General features: G+C 41.4%; 1 protein-coding gene and 1 long non-coding RNA gene across 2 annotated transcripts in view; both read left to right on the top strand.

The window, feature by feature from the left end:
- LOC102081927 (hemicentin-1) overlaps positions 1-24,127 on the top strand; it is a 69,943-nt gene that overhangs the window by 38,560 nt on the left and 7,256 nt on the right. Inside the window, exons 16-17 of the long non-coding RNA XR_003222075.1 lie at positions 2,020-2,283; positions 3,929-4,192. This is a non-coding gene — a long non-coding RNA (hemicentin-1). The remainder of the gene's footprint in view (positions 1-2,019; positions 2,284-3,928; positions 4,193-24,127) is intronic.
- On the top strand, positions 18,913-23,464 carry LOC112848129 (sialic acid-binding Ig-like lectin 14). The gene is made up of 6 exons (XM_025911204.1): positions 18,913-19,033; positions 19,113-19,156; positions 19,550-19,627; positions 19,885-20,226; positions 20,382-20,693; positions 22,987-23,464. Exons 1-6 carry the CDS (start codon positions 19,017-19,019, stop codon positions 23,292-23,294), a joined length of 1,101 nt encoding a protein of 366 aa, XP_025766989.1. The 5' UTR covers positions 18,913-19,016; the 3' UTR covers positions 23,295-23,464.

Below are 24,127 nucleotides of genomic sequence, written 5' to 3'. Positions count from 1 at the left end.
GAATATTCAACAGTGCAATGCAACAAAGAAATGTGGGTAGATAGAGGCAATAAATACACACTCAGTAAATATGGATAATGAACACAACTGGGTAAAGTGGGACTGTAGCTCAGGGGAGTTGAGATTGGTTGGCTTTAGTTCAGGAGTGGTGGCTGGGGTGGGTGTAGCTCAGGGCTGTGCAGAGATGTTTAAATGGGCGGGTGCTCAAAGTTAAAAAGGGGCACATAGAACCAGACTGAAGCCACACCCTCCAGGAAGGCAGGAAAAGTCCTGTAACTTACTTTAAAACTAAATATGTTCCCTAAAACGGTGGACAGAGCTACAGACCCTTACCCAGTTAGCTAGCAGCTTTTACCAGCACTACTTGTGCAGTTAATAAAAGGACAGGCAATGTTTGTCGTGCTGTTGCACACACAGCACGCTCATCTGTTTCAATTTGTCAGTTGTCACAAGACAACTTTCCTATGTAATAATAAGCTAATACTCCTGTGTGCTATAGACCAGCGGTCCCCAACCCCCGGGCCTCGGACCGGTACCGATCCGTGAGTCGTTTGTTACCGGGCCGCGAGAGTTGAGGCTCAGGTGTGAAATGTATGGTTTTCATGGTTTTGATCGGTTTTCAGCGTTATTTTGTTATCTTTTTTTATCGTTAACTCTGTTTTCCTGGGTCTTTTCACGTGTGTTATGAATAAATCTTCTTTTTTTTGGTACCGGTACTATTTTTATTTTATTATTTATGTATTTATCCGCGACACCTTAAAGGCCGGTCCGTCAAAATATTGTCTGGCATAAACCGGTCCGTGAGGCAAAAAAGGTTGGGGACCGCTGCTATAGAGTATGTGTACGCTGTGTACTCATGCTAGGTGTACGCTGTACACCTAGTTACTGGTTTTTGTTGCATCAGTCTGCATCTCCCAATTAATTTGTTTCTCCTACAGCTCTGCATGTGGCAAGCCATTTCAGCCAAATATCGTGAGTTTTCTAACACGTCTGGTTAAGAAATGGCTTAAAAAACGCCTGTGATTAATAGTTAAATATCATTGTTGAGGGGCACAGGTGGGACTCCGCACGCACACACACATTAAAAAAAATTGCCTCAAGAAAAGGGTATTTGGGACACCCATCAGGAAAGGGGCAGGTGCTCAAGCCCTGCCTCGCACATGCCTGGTGTAGTTCAGAAGGTAGAGCAGGTTATCTAATATTTGGAAGGTTGGCATGCAGACTGGAGCCAATTTGCACACCAAATATCCTCGGGTAACGATATTTAGATAAGCTGTTATCCGATGAACACAACACTTTCTCTGTTATTTTAGTTAGAAAACACTTAAACAGCTTTATACAACACACCTCATCCATTCACCTAATTTATGTTTAAGTAGAGTAGAATAGTGGTATGTAAGAACCGGGGCTTTTATCATTTCCAGGTGACCAAACTCTAAATAAGACAAAGAGAAAAAGAAGTATCAAAATAGATCATGAAATAACAAGTCCACCATCTGGCTGGAGCCTTTCTATGTGGTCTTTCTCTTCCCACCCACAGATGGAGGGGAGGGTTTACTGGAGATTCTAAATTCCCCACAGGAGAGAATCATTGTCTGTGTCAGTGTACCCTGCCTCTCACCCAGTGGCATTTGGGCTAGGCTCCAACGCCCCTGGAAGATGATGAATGGGTAGTTTTTGACACTCAGTAAAAAGTTGGTGACTGTAAGTTGCATGATTCAGTCAGACAATATAAAGACAAAGAAAAATCATTTTTATTGGATACATCAGTCTTTAGAAAGAAAGGGCCAAGTAAAGCAACTTCTTACTATCACTCTACAAATTTTCTTGATTAAAGAAAAAAATGTGTAAATTGGTGTGGTTTGCTCCCTTCTCTCCTGTTTGGTGTTAGATCTGTATGAGTTATTCATTAAATGGGAAAAAATATATATTTTAAAGGTACCCAACTTATAAACACTACTTCTGCAAGGAAAACTGTTTTAACATTTCAGTTTGTATGTTTCTTTGCCCATTTTTCAGATTCACCTAAAAATATTATGGTTTCAGTCAGTCCTTCTGGTCCAGTACCAGAGAACAGCAATGTGAGTCTGACCTGTAGCAGTAATGCCAACCCAGCAGTGAGGAACTACACCTGGTACAGAGCTGATGGAGACCAGGAGACGCTTATTGGCACAGGAACCAGTTTAAACATTCAAGTCTCCAGAGACAGACGGACATTTTTCTGCAAGGCTGAAAATGAGATTGGAGTTGGACGTTCCAGCAGCATTCAAATAGATGTTCAGTGTAAATATCACATTTCACATCTGCTTTACGTATCATCAGTATAACCCAGCATCAAAGATTCAGATCATTAGAACTGGAATATACATGCTTGGCTTTTTGAATAGTCATCAAATAAAAAAACAATGCATTTTTGCAGAAAAAAGTATCAGCATTCCTAAACTGTTGTTTCAATACACAAAAGTCTTTGCTTGTCTGGTCACAGTGTTGGGCAGTAACGGAATAAATGTACTGGTGTTACGTATTTAAAATACAAAATATGAGTAACTGTCTTCCGTTACAGTTACCGTTTAAAAAGGTGGTATGCCAAATACAGTTACTTTGTTGAAATAAACGGATTACATGGCGGTCTTTTCCTGTTTCATATGTTAGGCTGTCCCCTCTCTATTTTCGGTAATTCCACGCCGGTGGAAACCCAAACAAAACACACATTAAGAGGCTCTGATGCCTGTGTCTCAATCTCGCGGCCCATGTCACCTCTACTTGCAGCCCGCATAATGACGTGACAAAATATTTTTTTAAATTTCTTGTTCAAAAAATTATTTAATATAAAGGCAATATGAGCAGAGTGTTACATGCATAGCCCTGAAGAATATAGCCTCATGGGCAGTGCAGCCCAGTTGTAAGTAAGCTGCTAAGATTCGACTGTACATTATTTTTGTGTTTTTCTCTGAAACAATAAGTTCTGTTGGAGCAGCCTGTCAACGCCTCTCTCTGTCTCTCACTGGCAAAGTTGACCCAGACAACAAAGTAAAGCTAGTTTTCAGTTACGAGCCCGACACGGAACCAACGTATTAGCCAGAGGTCCCTTTACTACATTTTGGAGCCGTGGACCTGTTTTATATACACGCGGAATAGTTTTCTATACGAGAACGCTGCCAAAAGTGCAGCCTTACCTAATGTCCACCCTACTGTTACTCATTTTATATTAAGATTTAAAAATATCTAGTTGGTATTGGTATGGCGAGTATCCGTCAGTAATAGTAATAAATCCCACAGCAACAGTACATTCATGTAGTTGTAAAAAGCATGATAATATATTAAGTAATCCAAAGTATTCAGAATACGTTACGTATATGTAACATTAAGTAACAGAATATGTTACAAAATACATTTTGGGGCATGTAATCTGTAATGTGTAGTGGAATACATTTTAAAAGTAACCTTCCCAACTCTGTCTGGTCACACACATATAACTAAAAGTGACATCTGATTCTCAGTTTATAGGGTTATATGATATGATGTCGGCCAACTCTTTGTTGCTATAATAGTTTCAACTCTTCTGGGAAGACTTTCCACCAGGTTTAGAAGTGTGTTTATGACTATCCCAGCTGTCACAGCGCAAGAGCAGGAGCACACCCTGGACAGATCACCAGTCTGTCGCAGTGCCAACACAGAGAGACAGACAACCATTCAGACTAACAATCACACTTAAGAGCAATTTAGAATTACCAATTTATCTAACTCCTCTAACTGCATGTCTTTACACTATGGGAGGAAGCCAGAGTACTCGGAGAGAACCAACGCAGACACATGGAGAACATCCACAGTCACTGTTAAAATACACATATACGACTTAATGATAGGCAGTGTAATACCCAACATACAGTGCACCACTAATCTGCATGTTTGATTCCTTATTTTTTAGACTCACCTAAAAACATCACAGTTTCAGTCAGTCCTTCTGGTCCAGTACCAGAGAACAGCAATGTGAGTCTGACCTGCAGCAGTAATGCCAACCCAGCAGTGAGGAACTACACCTGGTACAGAGCTGATGGAGACCAGGAGACTTTAATTGGAACAGGAACCAGTTTAAACATTCAAGTCTCCAGAGACAGACGGACATTTTTCTGCAAGGCTGAAAATGAGATTGGAGTTGGACGTTCCAGCAGCATTCAAATAGATGTTCAGTGTAAATATCACATTTCACATCTGCTTTACATATCATCAGTATAACCCAGCATCAAAGATTTAGATCATTAGAACAGAGTTTTATACACTATGTTTTTCGAATACTCAGCACATAGAAACAGTGTATTTTGTTGTAAATAGAAAAAAAGTATCAGCATTCTTAAACTGTTGTTTTAATAAATAAATCAGACTTCGTGAATTACACGTTAATATCCGTTACATACAAGTGATTGTGTTATTGCTCTTTTTTTGGATTCAACTAAAATACCACAGTTTTGTCTGATCTAAATGATCTTAAATAACTCTTTAGTGTATGCATAACATTTCACTGTTTTACACTTTATTTTCAGAAGAGTTAGACAGTAGGTTAAAATAATGTCCAAGCATTCTTTAGCTGTCATTCTTTTTAATTAATTTATCAGGCTTTATGACTGGTAGTGTAATACCCAATGTACAATACACCACTAATTTTCATGTTTTAATACTCATTCTTTAGATTCACCTAAAAACATCACAGTTTCTGTCAGTCCTTCTGGTCCAGTACCAGAGAACAGCAATGTGAGTCTGACCTGTAGCAGTAATGCCAACCCAGCAGTGAGGAACTACACCTGGTACAGAGCTGATGGAGACCAGGAGACTTTATTTGGAACAGGAACCAGTTTAAACACTGTAGCCTCTAAATTCATTCGGGCTTTTTTTTTTTTTTTTTTGCCAGGCTGAAAACAAGATTGGATTTGCACGTTCTAATCTGACTCAAGTCAAAGTTCAGTGTATGTATCACATTATTAGGCATTTCTATTCATCCAGAATTTTAACCTCTTAAGCCCCAAGCCTACCTGATCTCCTGCTTAATCCACCTCTCATATAATAATTCATAATTCATAATTCACCTCTCTTATACTCTACAACTACTATACTGAATGCCACTGTCCCTTGCTAAAAGCCTATTTAATTTTTCTGACATTTCTGGGTATCTAGTGTAAGTATTACAGCTAGCCAAACATTATAGCACAGATCATTTTAATGTCTCAACCACACTAATAAAACACATTCCTATTTATAACACCACAACTTAAATCAGAAAAACAAGACAATATGGTTTACATCATTGCAATGGGGTTGTCCCAAATAAATAAATAAAAAAAGGCTGGATATACTTCAGTAAATACAATGATGCGTAGTACAGTATGTAAATTGTTCACTTTGGTTTATGAGCACCTTCACTGACATGTTACCAGTTGTTGTGTTGTTACATCGTTTGTCTAAGTGTTCTAAACTTTATTCAATGGTGCTTTGACTGATCCTCTCACAGTGGTAACTGAGTGGGCTACCTGTCGGTCTCATAAATTTGAAAAATGTGTCCTTCCATTTTCTTCTGGTTATCAAATTCAGCAGTCTGTGACTGGGCAAACACAGAGAGAAAAAGTGATTCACACTCACATCTATGGTTAATATAGAATCACCAGTAAATCTAACCTCACAAATTAAAGAAAAAGGAATCAAGACTGGCTTACCACTCTACAATTTGTAGAGTATTAAATCTCTTAAAACAGTCTGACTATACTGTTTAAAACTTTGTTTAAGACACTAGGGTATGCTGTTCATTTGGTCCACTAGCAGCAAACACCAATGTGACTCTGACATGCCGTAGTAGTAATGACAACTCAGCGGTCAGAATGAACAAAGACGATGGGAGACAGATATACTTTATAAATTAAAGCATTAAAGTTGATGCTATCAGTGTGCAAAATTTTGTCAAGGGCCATGATATTCAACAGGGTCTCAAGTGTACTCATAAATATTATTAATTATGGTAAAAGAAAATAACATGTTTTTTTGTCCTTAATGTTTAAGCTCACTATAAACAACAATATCCAGCAATTCTGATCCAGTTCAAATTGAAGTTGATCAGATTTGTTCTGTTGGAGCTGATCCATGTCATGATGCTAGAATAATTACTTGTAACTTAAGTATTAGTTGATTAGGAATATAATGTCCATGGCATTATTTCTGATTGCAGGGTCTGAAATCTATTATGGACTTTACAGTGGAGTCGTTCGTTGGGTCCTCGCTGGTGTGTTTTTCAGTGTCAGTGTCATCTGTGCGGCATGCCTTTGGTAAGTTAATATGTTCACAATGGAAAGTCTACTGATGTTTTTTTAGCATACTTTCAAATAATTCATTTGTTTCTTTTTTTGCAGCAAACTACGAAAGAATGTGAAGCCAAAAGAAGAGGACAGAACTTATATGACACTGAGTGGTAGAACCGTCAGCTCTTCAGAGTATGATGTCATTAACACAGCTCCAAAGAGTCAGTGATGCTGACCTTGAAAATGATCCAATAGATAAGATTTTTCCTTAAGATTGTAAGATTTTGCTGTATTTTTTGTGAAAAAAAAAATCAGTTATCTGTTATACTTGTCTTTATTGAAGTGCATTGAATAACCACTGTGCTAACCAACCTAGCCTAATAACATGCTTTAAGTGATGGAATCACTTTAAATGGGTGTGGTGAGAGCAGAGGGTGAATGATAATTCTAGGAGTTGATAGTGGAGAGATGCCAAGCACTCTTACTTCACAGTTCTATTACAGCTTTTACGCTCTGACAACTTTTGGCTGATTTAAACATCTTGGTAGTCGACTACTATCTACTGGGAAAAAATAGCCTGCAGCCATCTGCTCAGTACAGTCTACTGAACAAAAGGGAGGGCAAATTTAGGAGTGTGGAGTTTTCCGCACAGAGAGCCTTTTTCACTCAATTAAATGCCACCTAGCACTGCTCCATCCACTGCACCACATCTGATGCAACCTCTCAGGTGAGGTTGGTCAGGGAGCTGGTCAGAAGTAAGAGTTCAGGAAACAGAGATACCACTGATCAACAAATCTGCGCTTTTACTGTTTTTAAGAGGGAGATCTTGCATAGCTATGATGCATTGTTCCATTGCCAGATGTGCAACCTTTGTACTCATGTACTATATGAGAGTGTCCTGTAAATTTCCAGTTATCAAATGTAATTGTTTCTATCTATTCTCCACTGCCAAGAAGATGTAATGCATTTTTGGAATAAACTATCTAATTGTCTGAATGCCTTTTAGTGACAGATGAGCACAACAAATGATTTTAACAGCTCAATAGTTTGTGTTTTATTGTTGTATTTCTTATGTTGTCTTATGTTGTATTTCTTATGTCTAACATGTTAAATGTTTTCCATGGGCGCCAGGTCTGAACTGCAGGCAGGTTTAGCACTCCTGTTGCAATAAAGGCAGAATGTAATAAAAATGTATATATCGTTCAACAAGTTACTCATCCTATATTTAATAATGCAACCCCATAAAGTGAGTTTTCATATGAACTCTACATCATAACATCCATGTTAAACAAAGTCCGTGATTACTCAGAACACAGGACAGTTGTACACACACCTGAGTCTACCTTGAAGGAGCTCAGGCAGCAGCAAAATACCAACATTTCCAATACAGTTTAATTTCAGTACATCAGAGGTTCTTGGTCTAATTTTTGGAATAACTTGTTTTAAATTCATTTTAGTGCATAAGGTTTCCATCCTTACTGTCATGGTCCTGAGTCTGGGGACTCAGTGTTTATGTTTTTGATTATTAATATTCTTTATTTCAGTTGGTTTCTGGTTATACTTTAATGATTTTTAGATCTTATGTTTTGCACCGTGCCTCTGAGTGTTACATGTGAATTTACAGCCTTTGGTGTGTGACTGTGGGTGGTAGGGTGTTTTAGAAAGACATTTTTTAGTATGCATACTAAATCATTTGTTTTCTGAGCATAGATTACTTATTCTATACTAATCTATTCAGAAAGTCACAAGATCAAGACCAGCACGGTGAAAGATTGGAAGCCAAAGCTTAACACAGGTAGTACACCGCACATACAACATGAAATGGATGAAGAAGGGCTATTGTATTGGGTTAAAATGATACCAGATTAGAATCAATGTTAATATTTTCAGTTTCAATATTATTTGTCAGTGTCATTTTAAGCTGGCATCGTTTTAACCCCATAAGGGGGATATAAAAAAGACCTCCTAATTATTAAGAATAATTTTTGTCTGCATTATTCTGCAGATTCGTTTTCTCCTCAGTGCTCATGTAAAAGAACTGAAATGTGTGTTCAGTGTAAAGACATCTCTATCACTGACTTTTATCAAAGAACTCCAAGTCACCAATCATCCCTGTATTACTGTGAAAATCTTTAACCCTCTACAACACAGCCCTGCCCCAGGGCAACAACAAGGTTTTTTTTTAAACCTAATGCCCTGTACATGTGAAATTATTCCAACCAATCAGAGTGTTTGGGAAAGTATCAAACTTCAGTCCAGTAAGAGGTTTGAGTCAAGCATCAATCAAGCATGATTTGAAGGCGGGGCATCCTTTTCTGACACATGGTCATAGGACCGCATGGTGTGAGAAGAGGGTAAGAATGGTTGTCCTAGTAATCATTATTTAGAATGACATAAACTGCAAATCAAAAATACATGTGAGTGTAAGAAGATGGAGAGAGGGTTTTTATCAGGTTTTATGAAGTTTTTTTTATTTTTACTCTGTCAAAAATCCAGTTTTTCTTTTGGGGGGGGGGATAACAATGTGTCTGTATGTAAATATTTATTCATGTATTTGTACAAAAAAAATGTTCACATTTCACATGCTGCTGATGTGATGCCTCTTATACAGTGGAAAGCCATCAAAACTTTTCTCCATTTCACGACGACAGCTGCTGGCCACAAAGGACAGGATGATGCTGGAACAGCTTCCTATCAAAGAGACATTGTATGGATGAGCAAATGGTGCCATTTAAGGGCAAACTCAAGCAGTACCTACCCAGTAAATCCAGAAAACGCGGTTTCAAACTATTATTTCTTGAAATAACACTTCGAATTGAATGAGCGCAGCAGGCAGCGCTTTCCCTCTTGGAGGCTGGGGGGTCCTTGGAGGCGCCGTACTCCTCCACCTGCTGCCCGCCTGTGTGGTGAACACAAATGTGCTACCACATTTTGGTAATTTTATTAAGAAAAATATATGCCAGTAATTAAGACAATTATTATTTTACATTCATTACGTGTAGTCCATAAAAATTGAGGAGAGTAAAAGTGAGAAATGATAAGCGGAACTTTTGACACTGTAGTCGTTCACCCGTGGTTGCCTAGAGCGGACCAACTTCCTGTCCTCTCAGACGCAGTTCGGGAAAAGATACGAGTGCTCCTGTGATTCTTTCTCTGAGACTCTACCTTTATTTTTACAGGTCAGTATCGTCTTAAAAATACAGTGTATGAGGGCTTTGTGCCTCGTTCTACTTCAGTGTTTACTGAGGGTTATGTTGACACCGCCGATGTAAACTTAAGTGTGGTTTAGTTGGAAGTTACTGTAGCGCGGCACCACAGCGGCGGTAAAGCCGAGCCGCGCAGCCCCAAGTCTCGCGAGATTTACCGCGAGTTATCGCGAGAGTTACCGCGAGAGTTCGCCAGCCCACGGGATGTATTTAAACTTGGTAAACTCCATTTAACAATCAAATATGTGTGTGTGGTGCTCCAATTTAACTGTAAAGGCCCTGACATCAGATTATTCAAGTTTAAAATATCTCATATACACTTTATGGTTCAAGTAATGTGGAAATGTTAAGAATAAGCTAAGAATGCATGTACATTTATGTGGTTACATTGCAAAGTAATACACTCAGGTGTGTTTTGTCTAATCTAGTAAGATTTATGCACTTATATCAGATTTGTGGATAAGCTATTTTGAGTTTGCTCTATATGTGAGAAAGAGCAATAAGACATTTAAGGCAATGTATGGTATCTGCACTGTTGATGTAAATGAGTGTAGGAATAGTGTAATTAACAGTGTAAACTGGAGAAATGTAATAACCATAGATACATATATTTGCCAAATGCCTTTTATTTACCTTTTACAGTTATTGAGCATATCTGACAAGTGAATGCACTGAATGTAAATTATCTTTGTTGATCTGAAATAAGAGACGCAGTTCGGGAAAAGATACGAGTGCTCCTGTGATTCTTTCTCTGAGACTCTACCTTTATTTTTACAGATTTGTATTCTTTTTGTTATTGTGGTCTTCACACCCGGGACCCGTAACAAACTGTGGGGGCTCGTCCGGGATCTCTCCTCTACAGTCGTCGAGGGCAGATCCAGTGATACCAGAACCACGACACGAGCGTGACAAGGCCGCTTCTCCAGCCAAGCCAGCGAGTAGGTGTCCAGATAGTGAGGCGAAAAGGGGACCTTTGCCTCGACGTGGAACCGTACTGCAGTGAGGGGAGTGTAAAGCATCCTAGTCACTATCGAGCTGAAGGATAATCAGAAATACATACAACATGTCGACTGAGCGAAAGGAACTCGCCTGGAATATCAGGAGACGCTTGTTTTCACTCCAAGGCCAAGACCTCTTCGAACTCGCTAAGAGCCTCGCATCAGAAAACAAAGACACTACACAGCTCAGTCAGGATGATAAAGAAGGTTGTATGGACTATATCACCTCCTACATACAGTCAAATACACTACTGCAACTCGAAGATGAGGGCATGAGTCATTTGTTGACGCTGAATGATTTGATTAATCTAGTCATCCAGGGAGGTAATCCTGCCGTGCAAACAGCTGGTGAGAATGAAGTACATGCTATGCCCAGTCCACAACCATCCAATACCTTGCTAGACCCACAACCGCCGGAAGATCCACCAGATATATCACCAAACCCCTATGCAAACACAGAAACACAACAGTTAGAGGAGTTGAGGAAAGCGTATGAGACACTGGGTGAGAGGCTAAGGCTATGTGGAACTGTAAGGGCCCTGTCACCTGCTGTAGCAAGCCAGCAGAGCAGTTCGCAGCCACAACCAATCATACAGGTTAGCCCTAAGCAGCCAGTCACTGTAAGAGACCTTTCCTACTTGCCTCGCAGAGAATTCAAAGTGTTTGGAGGACAGATTGGAGACAACAGTTCTGAAATCAGCTACAACAGTCTCACCAAGCAGATTAATGAAGGAGTTAAAGAAGGATTTGTGGAGGCTGAAATTGTTCGAGGTGTGTTGAGAACTGTGAAGCCTGGCACCTTCCGGGACATGTTAATGCTCAAAGATGACCTGTCTCTCCATGAACTTCAGGGCTTTCTGAGGTCTCATCTCGGAGAAAAAGCGACAACTGAAATGCTCCAGGAGTTAATGTGTGCTAGACAAAGTGAACAAGAGACGCCCCAGCAGTTTCTGTATCGCATGATTGGACTTAAACAGAAGCTTATTTTTCAGTCAAAGCAGGCCAACACAGAGATCTCCTATGACCCGAGAACCGTCCAGGAAGTTTTCCTTCACACAATCTATCAAGGCCTGGGAACTAAGTACGCAGACTTGCGACAAAGACTAAGGCCCCTCACCTCAAACAACAATGTCACTGACGAAGAGATTCTTAGTGAGGTCACAAAGATTATCAGTGATGAAAATGAACACAAGCGAAGGTTAGGCCAAGTCACCCGCCAAAAGAGTGCACAAGCCCAAAGTGCTGGGATCGAAGCAAACGACAAGGTAGCCAAAGAACAGTCCTCACCAACAATCAAACAACTTGCCGCCCAAGTAGAGACTCTAACTAACATGGTCGCCAGCCTAATTAAACAGCAGGAGGCAAAGCCTTGCCAGCTGTCCCCACAACCACCCTCCAACCCGCTTTTCCAAACCCCAGCCAACCCCAACAGACCTCCTCAAAAGAAAGCGTTCCTTTGTCCAAAGTGTACTGAACAGAACTTGCAGGACTGTAGTCATTGCTTTGTATGCTGCGAGTCAGGACACCGAGCAGTGGGATGCTTAAAGCGGACCAAAACTCAGGGAAACTGGAATCGGTCTCTGCCGAGGGACAGCCAGAGGCCGGCGCAGAGTCACAGTCCCAGCCAGTAAGGTCCTCCTCTGCACAGCTCACTACTGAGTGTGCAAGACGTCGCAATAAGCTAAAAAGAAAGCAGCCAAAGCGAGACCAGAGAAAGCAACAGATAACCTCTTGCCAAAGTTCAACACCAAACAGCTGTAAAGTCCCCCTAGTTGGAAAGAAAAGCCTTCTCAAGTGTTTGATTGGTGGCTATCCAGTGACAGTGTTATTTGATTCTGGCTCACAAGTGAGTTTAGTGGACAGACAGTGGGTGCAGCGGTTTATTCCTAACTATCAGGTGCGACCCCTCCAAGAGCTGTTAAATGATGGACTTGAAGTTTATGCGGTTAACGGACAAGCAGTTCCTTATGAGGGGTGGGTCGAACTTACAGTCACTCTCGCTGGTCACGAAGATCCCAATCTTACTGTGCAAGCCCCTTTCCTTGTCAGCAAGCTGTCACTCCCTCAGCCCCTCCTGGGAGCGAATGTGCTTGGCGCCATTATCCAAGCACAAGAGTCAGACCGAGAGGCTAGTGCTTTATTGTATAGTCTCCTACGCAAAGCTTTTGGTACAGATGAAGAGCAAGTGATGGCTATGGTAAACTTCATACAAGCACCACAAAAAGCAGGATGTGATCCAGCCGCAGTGAGAATTGGGAAGAGCAATGTGTCCATTCCTGCTGGGAAAGCAGTCCAAGTGTGGTGCAGAGTACCCCAAAGTTTTGACATTTGTGACCCCCTGGTGCTGTACGAACCCGACGAGAACATTGCCTTGAGACACCTGAGTGTTGGGGAAGGGCTCCTTGAGATCAACAACCCTCAAAGGCCATTTGTTAAGGTTCCCATCTCTAACCACTCCAAACATGAAATAATTCTACCGAAGAGAACAGCCCTGGGTACTATTCAACATGTCGCTAAAGTTATTGAGACAGACCGACCCACAAACACATCAGAGCTGACTCAACCCACACAGAGCCCCACCACCACAGCTGAGGTAAGCGCAGCCACCTCTGTTTCTGAACTGTCCACTGAGTCATGGCTGCCACCAGTTGATCTTAGCCACCTGAGTCCGGACCAACAGAAGTCAGTTGAAAAGGTGCTAAGGGAAGAGTGTGAGGCGTTCTCTCGTAGCAGCACAGACATAGGCTGTATCCCTTCACTACAAATGGAAATCAGGCTCAAAGATGATACACCAGTCCAGAGGGCCTATGCTTCTATCCCTAAACCCCTCTACAGGGAAGTGAAGGAGTATATTCAAGAGCTGATTGTCAAGGGATGGGTAGTGAAGTCACAGTCGCCGTATGCTGCTCCAGTCATTTGCGTAAGAAAGAAGGACGGGTCTTTACGTTTGTGCATCGATTATCGCCTCTTAAACAACAAGACTGTGCCAGACAGACACCCACTTCCCCGGATCCAGGATCTCACAGACTCGCTAGGTGGTTACAGCTGGTTTTCGATCCTGGATCAGGGTAAAGCTTATCATCAAGGTTTCATTGCAGAAGGCTCAAGGTACCTGACGGCATTCACTACCCCGTGGGGCCTCTACGAATGGGTGAGGATACCTTTTGGACTGTCGAATGCCCCAGCAGCCTTCCAACGGAGCATGGAAGAAATGCTTGACACCCTCCGAGACGAGTGCTGTATCCCTTACCTTGACGACGTGCTTTGTTTTTCCAAGTCGTTCGACGAACATGTCCAAGTGCTACAGAAAGTCCTCCAAGCCCTACAACGGCATGGTGTAAAGCTAAAACCCGAGAAGTGTGAGCTGTTTCGTAAAGAGGTTCGCTATGTCGGCCGATTGGTATCTGCAGATGGAGTAAAGGTGGACCCCAAAGATACCGAGGCAGTACAGGCACTCAAACACAAAAGGCCACAGACCGTTGGAGAAGTCAGGCAGCTTTTGGGATTCCTAAGCTATTATCGGACGTATGTGCAGGACTTCTCACGCATAGCCAAACCGTTGTATGACTTGCTCCAAGTCCCGTCCAATACACTGCCACCAAAGCCAACCAGAGGCAGAGCAAAACACACTCAGCGGCCCTCTCGAGCCCTGATACAGTGGAACAAAGAACACCAAGAAATCCTCGAGCGCTTGATCGACATGCTCACTCAGCCACCAGTGTTAGCATACCCTGACTTCACCCGCCCTTTTACATTGCACACGGACGCATCCCAGAGAGGGCTTGGTGCTGTCTTATATCAGAACCAACAAGACAAGATGAGAGTGATTGGGTACGGGTCTCGCACGCTCACACCTGCTGAACAAAACTACCACTTGCACAGCGGAAAACTAGAGTTTCTCGCCCTCAAGTGGGCAGTTTGTGACAAGTTTAAGGATTACCTCTACTATGCTCCACATTTCACCATTTTTACAGATAACAATCCCTTGACATATGTCCTCAGCACAGCAAAGCTCAACGCAGTCGGACACCGTTGGGTCGGACAATTGGCAGATTTCCACTTCGACATCAAATACCGGCCAGGGAAAGTAAACATTGATGCAGATGTGCTGTCACGTTGCCCACTTGACATTGAGAGGTTCATGGACGAGTGCTCAGAGGAACTGTCGGAGGAAGCCGTATGTGCAGTTTGGGAAGGGAGCAGAAGAGCGAAGCAAGGAGACGTGGCATGGATTGCAGCCCTTAGCCTCACCACACCAAGCCTACCCGTCAAAGAACCTCTACAGTCAATCAGTCATGACCAACTTGTACAATCACAGAGAGCAGATCCAGCAATCGGGAAAGTCATTGACATGGTAGAGAAGGACATAAGACCAACGGAAGATGACAAGGCTGACGCTAACACAAAGAGACTGTTGAGAGAGTGGAGTCGGCTGCACATGGAGAATGATCTTCTCTATAGAAAGACTACAGGACGCAAGCAACTGGTCCTACCTACTCTCTACAGACAGGTCGCGCTCACACACCTCCACAACAACATGGGCCATGTCGGCGTGGAGAAAGTCTTGAACCTGGCTCGAGAGCGGTTCTATTGGCCTTTCATGAAGAGAGAAATTGAAGAGTACGTCACAAGGAAGTGTCAGTGCATCAAGCAGAAGAAGCCAACGACACACGAGAGAGCACCCATGGGTAGCATAACATCCAGCTCCCCTCTTGAGCTTGTTTGCATTGACTTCCTGCACCTAGAGTCTTGTAAAGGTGGGTTCGAATATATACTGGTTGCTGTGGACCATTTTACCAGGTTCGCACAAGCGTATCCCACCAAGAATAAGACCGCAAAGACCGCAGCAGACCGCCTCTTCAACGACTACATTCCCAAATTCGGCTACCCCTCCAAGCTCCACCACGACCAGGGTCGCGAGTTCGAGAATGAGTTATTCAAGTCCCTCAGAGAACTCGCAGGCGTTGGTCACTCAAGGACATCCCCCTACCATCCCCAATGCAACCCTACCGAAAGACTGAATCGCACCCTGTTACAGATGCTGCGTACACTGGGAGAAAAGGAGAAACAAAATTGGAAGGAACACCTACCACATGTTATCCATGCTTACAACTGTACCAAGCATGAATCTACTGGCTTCTCTCCGTACTACCTCTTGTATGGTCGACACCCTCGTCTCCCAGTGGACCTTCTCTTTGGTCTCATGGCAGAAGACAACACTGAGACACCACATGGGTATGCAGAAAGATGGAAAGGGAAGATGACAGAAGCATACCGCATTGCAAATGCAAACAGTCAACAGTCAAGTTCCAAAGGCAAAGCAAACTATGACAAAAGGTGCAAAGGAGTAATGCTACAGACAGGAGACCGAGTACTGGTACGAAACCTGAGTGAAAGGGGGGGCCCTGGCAAACTGAGACCCTACTGGGAGCAAACGGTCTACATTGTGAGGGAGCAAGTGGGCGACAACCCAGTCTACAAAGTGAGTCCAGAGGCGGGAGGCCGTCCTGTTCGCACCTTACACAGGAACTTGTTGTTGCAAGTAAACGACTTGCCAGTGGACATTATCCAAAGTCAGGCCACAAGACCACACAAGAGGAACAAGAAGTCCACCGGAAGACCAATGACACCAGAGCCGAACCCTGACACAACTGACTCAGAAGAGGGTGAGCCACTCTACTGGCTTGGTGTACCCAGATATCCTCGAGAGGGTCATTCTCCAGTCACACCAGTTCCAAGTGGAGCGCAACGGAGCTCCGGTCCAAGTGAACTAAGACAAGTCTTAAGGGCTCGTGTCCAACCTGGGAAAAAAAGTGACATGGTTCCAGAAGAGGATCTAATCGTGTTAAGAGACTCAGACCTACCTCAGCTAAGTGACGATCAGGAGATGTCTCATGTTCAAGAAGAAGTTGACGTCACTGAGTCCAGCCCTGATCCAGTAGAGGTTCCTGACCCAGAGCCGGGACCCAGGGTGGAGCCAGGGGATGACATCCATCCAGAGCCACCGCCTCATCTTAGGCAGTCCAGCAGGCAGAGACGTCCCACCACATTCTTCACCTACCCATCCTTGGGTCAACCAGCCTATCAGGCTCATCCTGCGGTGAACACCATCAACGTCCAGCCATGTCCTTCCCTGTACTACCCTCCTCTCTACTCCCAGCCCCTCTACCCCTCTCCCCTTACCCATAGCCCTTACTTACCTGTTCTATATGTTGTTCCTTGCTATTGAATCGAACTGAAATCTCAAGAAAGAGGATGCCTGAAGGTTAAGGACACCTGGGCAAGAGGAATATTCCAGGGACTTCTGCAAAGAGACTTTGTTAGTTTAAAGGTTTTTTTTATAATTCAAGTTAAGTGTCAGGAGCCACTTTTGCTGTTGGGGAGCGTGTGGTGAACACAAATGTGCTACCACATTTTGGTAATTTTATTAAGAAAAATATATGCCAGTAATTAAGACAATTATTATTTTACATTCATTACGTGTAGTCCATAAAAATTGAGGAGAGTAAAAGTGAGAAATGATAAGCGGAACTTTTGACACTGTAGTCGTTCACCCGTGGTTGCCTAGAGCGGACCAACTTCCTGTCCTCTCAGACGCAGTTCGGGAAAAGATACGAGTGCTCCTGTGATTCTTTCTCTGAGACTCTACCTTTATTTTTACAGGTCAGTATCGTCTTAAAAATACAGTGTATGAGGGCTTTGTGCCTCGTTCTACTTCAGTGTTTACTGAGGGTTATGTTGACACCGCCGATGTAAACTTAAGTGTGGTTTAGTTGGAAGTTACTGTAGCGCGGCACCACAGCGGCGGTAAAGCCGAGCCGCGCAGCCCCAAGTCTCGCGAGATTTACCGCGAGTTATCGCGAGAGTTACCGCGAGAGTTCGCCAGCCCACGGGATGTATTTAAACTTGGTAAACTCCATTTAACAATCAAATATGTGTGTGTGGTGCTCCAATTTAACTGTAAAGGCCCTGACATCAGATTATTCAAGTTTAAAATATCTCATATACACTTTATGGTTCAAGTAATGTGGAAATGTTAAGAATAAGCTAAGAATGCATGTACATTTATGTGGTTACATTGCAAAGTAATACACTCAGGTGTGTTTTGTCTAATCTAGTAAGATTTATGCACTTATATCAGATTTGTGGATAAGCTATTTTGAGTTTGCTCTATATGTGAGAAAGAGCAATAAGACATTTAAGGCAATGTATGGTATCTGCACTGTTGATGTAAATGAGTGTAGGAATAGTGTAATTAACAGTGTAAACTGGAGAAATGTAATAACCATAGATACATATATTTGCCAAATGCCTTTTATTTACCTTTTACAGTTATTGAGCATATCTGACAAGTGAATGCACTGAATGTAAATTATCTTTGTTGATCTGAAATAAGAGACGCAGTTCGGGAAAAGATACGAGTGCTCCTGTGATTCTTTCTCTGAGACTCTACCTTTATTTTTACAGATTTGTATTCTTTTTGTTATTGTGGTCTTCACACCCGGGACCCGTAACACCTGCACTCGAGCCTCCACAGGGGAAAGTGGGCGTCTCTAGCCGATCTCCGGCTGTTCAGTCTTCCGCCTCTCCCCCGCCTGCCTCCTCATAAAACAGGTGTCCCATCACCCCCGCCTGTTCGCAGAGGAGGCAGGAGTGGTGGCCGGCCTCCAGATCAGCTCTGTCACCGCTGCTGACCACTTACCTGCCCTCCTGAACTGTTTCGTCTTTGCAGCTGGCTATGCGGCCTCCCTCCTAAACTTTTCTTCTGATTCTCACAACATGAGAATCCATATAACATGATATTGGACATTTCCAATCTAAGCCTGTATCAAGTCATATATGTCAATATGTTTCAAAAATTTTTTCAATTCTGCACATTTGGGGAAGATTTCCAGATGTTTTTATTGCTTTCTAATAGTTGTGCAATGGTGTCTGAGTTAATCATTTTCTCTGTCGTGTTATACTATTGTTGCACAAAAAATATCTTGGATTACATCTGAAATATCATTTTTTAGGCAATAAAATGGCCCAAAATGAGTCATAATATGATGTTGAGTAATTTTCAACATGTACCATCAAAATGTGTGCAGTAGGGGGATAAATCATCTTATAAAAGTGCTTTGTTAAGACATTAAGTTCTTTTGGCGTCAACACAGTACATAATTTTACATATTGTTTGACTTTTTGACCCTGAGATGAAATATGTTGTGTAGTTCACACTGTTACTGTTTCTAACTTTCAGTTTCTTGTTTAGGAAATAGAAACATTACTCTACTTTATTCCTTCTGCCAAATAATACAAAGCCAAATAGTGAACATTATTACTAAGTGAATACAAATGCTTACAGCACATTCAGTGGTGCAAGATGTGTTGTGGAGATCGTGGTCAAAAAAGAAGGTGGTACTGTTAACAGCCACTTCTGGTAAAAGCATATCTAATATTCAAACTCATACTTTTGTGTTATTTCCTCTTTTTACATCACTTCCTGAACAGTTCTTAAAAAACCTCACATATGTGGAAATGACTTCTCTATGAAGCTCGCAAGAATGTAAGTTTTTATATCTTAAATATGAAAAATTTTATGCAAAGATAACATTTCTATCATTCTTTGATTCACTGCTATTTAGATTAAACATCATATTTGTCGAGGAAAAAGTTCAACAGGAAAAAGGTGAAGGATTTTCTTTTTCTCTCGTCTATCATGTTTATGAACATAACTTTTTGAAATAAGAGCTGTATGCTGGTATCTTAGCAGATCTTTTGAAGCTGAATATTTATCCTAGTAGTGACAGTAGTTACATGGGAACGCTGGGCTTTGCAAAATTGCCATTACTGTCATTGTCACATATTTTAAAGGTGATAATGAGCCCTGTTACTGAGTGAAAAATATGTGCTGTATCACACTGTTATCTTGAGCTAACGCGCTAAAAATATTCTCAAAGATCATTTGAGAGTTTTAACAGAATACTTTAAAAAATTAATTACATCACTTTTCACCATAAAAGCTTTTCACTGGTAATGTTTAACAAATAATCATGTAAATTGTTTCATGTGCAAATTTCAGACTCCTTTAAACTTCACTTTTTTGCAACAAAGATGGCTGCAACTCTGACTTTTCTTCTCATTAGTTCTCTGCTGCAGGGTGAGTGAAAAAAATCAGCATCACGTAAAGATTATTGTGTAAATATTACTATTTAACATGAAACATCTACTAAACTACAAAAGGTGTCCATTTCTTAGATATTTAACAGTAAAAATATTTTTATTTGTACCTGATAAACACTGAAGTCCTAGCGACAGTGATAACTCTGGATAAAGGCTACAATAATTAAAAACTGTACTGTTGCTGTAAATTACTGTTTCCATTTCTCTTTTAAAAATCATTGTGTTGTGTTTCAGGTGCTCTGTGTAAAGCGTTCAATGTCAAGATGCCACAGAATATAAATGTCATGAGTGGAACCTGTGTGACCATCCCCTGCTCCTTTGATGTAGACAGCACATTTAAAAACAACTTAGATGATACATGTAAAGCATATTGGAGTGATGAACCTTCATTTAAAAGTGAAAATGCAAAAGTAAAGCCAACTAAAGACATGACAGGAGATCTAACAAAGAAAGACTGCACCACAACTTTCAATAATGCAAGTCTTCTTCAAAGAAGTAAATACTACTTCAGACTGGAGTGTGATATTGCACTGAAATACAGTTTTAAACAAGCTGGTGTAGATATTTCATTAATAGGTAAGTTTTTATATCCATATATAGACAATTCATGTGAATAAATGACACTAGTCAAGCTGCTTTGACTTGATTGTGAATTCAATAGATTTTACACAGCATATAAAAACCTGAAATGAATTACTCCTCATTTCTTTATGGACTGATCTTTTTGCCAGATGTTCCTCCCTCTCTGACTCTGACTCCATCCACACTGGAGGTGAAGGAGGGAACCTCAGTGAGTCTGACGTGCTCTGCTCCAGCTCCATGTTGGTCTCATCCTCCAGCTCTGACATGGACCCCTAACCTGGGTCAGAGTCAGGAGACACTGCAGGAGAATCAGGACAAAACTAAAGTCAAGACTTCTGTTATGAATTTCACTGCTTCTCACCTCCATCATGGAAATAAAATCTCCTGCACTGCTGTCTACAGGAAACAAGATGGTAGCCCTGATGTCACTGCTGAAACAAGTTTAATTCCTGATATTTCAGGTAAGTTTATTTGTTCTCTTCTCAAATGAAAAAAATAGTAATAATGTATAAATAGTAGTAATGTATTTAGTAATAAATACTGTTACCTAGATCTGTTATTTATTCTCTCTAAGACTTAGAATAAAACAAAACTACATTTAGTCACTCACATTTGACAGTTGCTTTTCAGTTTACAGTTTCAGAGTTTCACTTAATATATATTATCATGTATTTTCCCCAAGTTATGATATTTGTTTTGTGAATAGACAACCAGTAATGCAGAATTATAAAAAAAAAAAAAAAAATTCAGATAACTGTTATGTGATGTGTGAATGAGGCCCCAGTTCCAGCCTCAGGCCACAGATAGTAAATAAAAAATTAACCTTTGTTCAGGAAAAATACTTTGTAGCAGAAAAATCCAAATGGTAGCTGATAAGGTCTTTGAATGCAAACCAGGACAAACGTGAGTGAAAGTAGCAGTGGGAAAACGAATATTCAACAGTGCAATGCAACAAGGAAATGTGGGTAGATAGAGGCAATAAATACACACTCAGTAAATATGGATAATGAACACAACTGGGTAAAGTGGGACTGTAGCTCAGGGGAGTTGAGATTGGTTGGCTTTAGTTCAGGAGTGGTGGCTGGGGTGGGTGTAGCTCAGGGCTGTGCAGAGATGTTTAAATGGGTGGGTGCTCAAAGTTAAAAAGGGGCACATAGAACCAGACTGAAGCCACACCCTCCAGGAAGGCAGGAAAAGTCCTGTAACTTACTTTAATTTACTTTTAATAATAAGCTAATACTCCTGTGTGCTATAGACCAGCGGTCCCCAATCCCCGGGCCTCGGACCGGTACCGGTCCGTGAGTCGTTTGTTACCGGGCCGCGAGAGTTGAGGCTCAGGTGTGAAATGTATGGTTTTCATGGTTTTGATCGGTTTTCAGCATTATTTTGTTATCTTTTTTTATCGTTAACTCGGTTTTTCTGGGTCTTTTCACGTATGTTATGAATAAATCTTCTTTCTTTTGGTACCGGTACTATTTTTATTTTATTATTTATGTATTTATCCGCGACACCTTAAAGGCCGGTCCGTCAAAATATTGTCTGGCATAAACCGGTCCATGAGGCAAAAAAGGTTGGGGACCGCTGCTAGGTGTACGCTGTACACCAAGTTACTGGTTTTTGTTGCATCAGTCTGCGTCTCCCAATTAATTTGTTTCTCCTACAGCTCTGCGTATGGCAAGCCATTTTAGCCAAATATCGTGAGTTTTCTAACACGTCTGGTTAAGAAATGGCTTAAAAAACGCCTGTGATTAATAGTTAAATATCATTGTTGAGGGGCACAGGTGGGACTCCGCACGCACACACACATTAAAAAAAAATTGCCTCAAGAAAAGGGCATTTGGGACACCCATCAGGAAAGGGGCAGGTGCTCAAGCCCTGCCTCGCACATGTCTGGTGTAGCTGAGAAGGCAGAGCAGGTTATCTAGTACTATTTGGAAGGTTGGCATGCAGACTGGAGCCAATTTGCACACCAAATATCCTCGGGTAACGATATTTAGATAAGCTGTTATCCGATGAACACAACACTTTCTCTGTTATTTTAGTTAGAAAACACTTAAACATAAATTAGGTGAATGGATGAGGCGTGTTGTATAAAGCTGTTTAAGTAGAGTAGAATAGTGGTATGTAAGAACCGGGGCATTTATCATTTCCAGGTGACCAAACTCTAAATAAGACAAAGAGAAAAAGAAGTATCAAAATAGATCATGAAATAACAAGTTCACCATCTGGCCGGAGCCTTTCTATGTGGTGTTTCTCTTCCCACCCACAGATGGAGGGGTGGGTTTACTGGAGATTCTAAATTCCCCACAGGAGAGAATCACTGTCTGTGTCAGTGTACCCTGCCTCTCACCCAGTGGCATTTGGGCTAGGCTCCAACGCCCCTGGAAGATGATGAATGGGTAGTTTTTGACACTCAGTAAAAAGTTGGTGACTGTAAGTTGCATGGTTCAGTCAGACAATATAAAGACAAAGAAAATCAGAATCATTTTTATTGGATACATCAGTCTTTAGAAAGAAAGGGCCAAGTAAAGCAACTTCTTACTATCACTCTACAAATTTTCTTGATTAAAGAAAAAAATGTGTAAATTGGTGTGGTTTGCTCCCTTCTCTCCTGTTTGGTGTTAGATGTGTATGAGTTATTAATTTAATGGGAAAAAATATATATTTTAAAGGTACCCAACTTATAAACACTACTTCTGCAAGGAAAAACTGTCTTAACATTTCAGTTTGTATGTCTCTTTGCTCATTTTTCAGATTCACCTAAAAACATCGCAGTTTCAGTCAGTCCTTCTGGTCCAGTACCAGAGAACAGCAATGTGAGTCTGACCTGCAGCAGTAATGCCAACCCAGCAGTGAGGAACTACACCTGGTACAGAGCTGATGGAGACCAGGAGACGCTTATTGGCACAGGAACCAGTTTAAACATTCAAGTCTCCAGAGACAGACGGACATTTTTCTGTAACGCTGAAAATAAGATTGGAGTTGGACGTTCCAGCAGCATTCAAATAGATGTTCAGTGTAAATATCACATTTCACATCTGCTTTACGTATCATCAGTATAACCCAGCATCAAAGATTCAGATCATTAGAACTGGAATATACATGCTTGGCTTTTTGAATAGTCATCAAATAAAAAAACAATGCATTTTTGCAGAAAAAAGTATCAGCATTCCTAAACTGTTGTTTCAATACACAAAAGTCTTTGCTTGTCTGGTCACAGTGTTGGGCAGTAACGGAATAAATGTACTGGTGTTACGTATTTAAATTACAAAATATGAGTAACTGTCTTCCGTTACAGTTACCGTTTAAAAAGGTGGTATTCCAAATACAGTTACTTTGTTGAAATAAACGGATTACATGGCGGTCTTTTCGTGTTTCATATGTTAGGCTGTCCCCTCTCTATTTTCGGTAATTCCACGCTGGTGGAAACCCAAACAAAACACACATTAAGAGGCTCTAATGCCTGTGTCTCAATCTCGCGGCCCATGTCACCTCAACTTGCAGCCCGCATAATGATGTGACAAAATATTTTTTAAAATTTATTGTTCAAAAAATTATTTAATATAAAGGCAATATGAGCAGAGTGTTACATGCATAGCCCTGAAGAATGTAGCCTCATGGGCAGTGCAGCCCAGTTGTAAGTAAGCTGCTAAGATTCAACTGTACATTGTTTTCGTGATTTTCTCTGAAACAATAAGTTCTGTTGGAGCAGCCTGTCAACGCCTCTCTCTGTCTCTCACTGACAAAGTTGACCCAGACAACAAAGTAAAGCTAGTTTTCAGTTACGAGCCCGACACGGAACCAACGTATTAGCCAGAGGTCCCTTTACTACATTTTGGAGCCGTGGACCTGTTTTATATACACGCGGAATAGTTTTCTATACGAGAACGCTGCC

The sequence above is a fragment of the Oreochromis niloticus genome, linkage group LG11 (assembly GCF_001858045.2).
Source record: "Oreochromis niloticus isolate F11D_XX linkage group LG11, O_niloticus_UMD_NMBU, whole genome shotgun sequence".
NCBI lineage: Eukaryota > Metazoa > Chordata > Actinopteri > Cichliformes > Cichlidae > Oreochromis > Oreochromis niloticus.
Note: the sequence above shows the minus strand (reverse complement) of the source record. Positions and strands in the feature narration are given on the sequence as shown.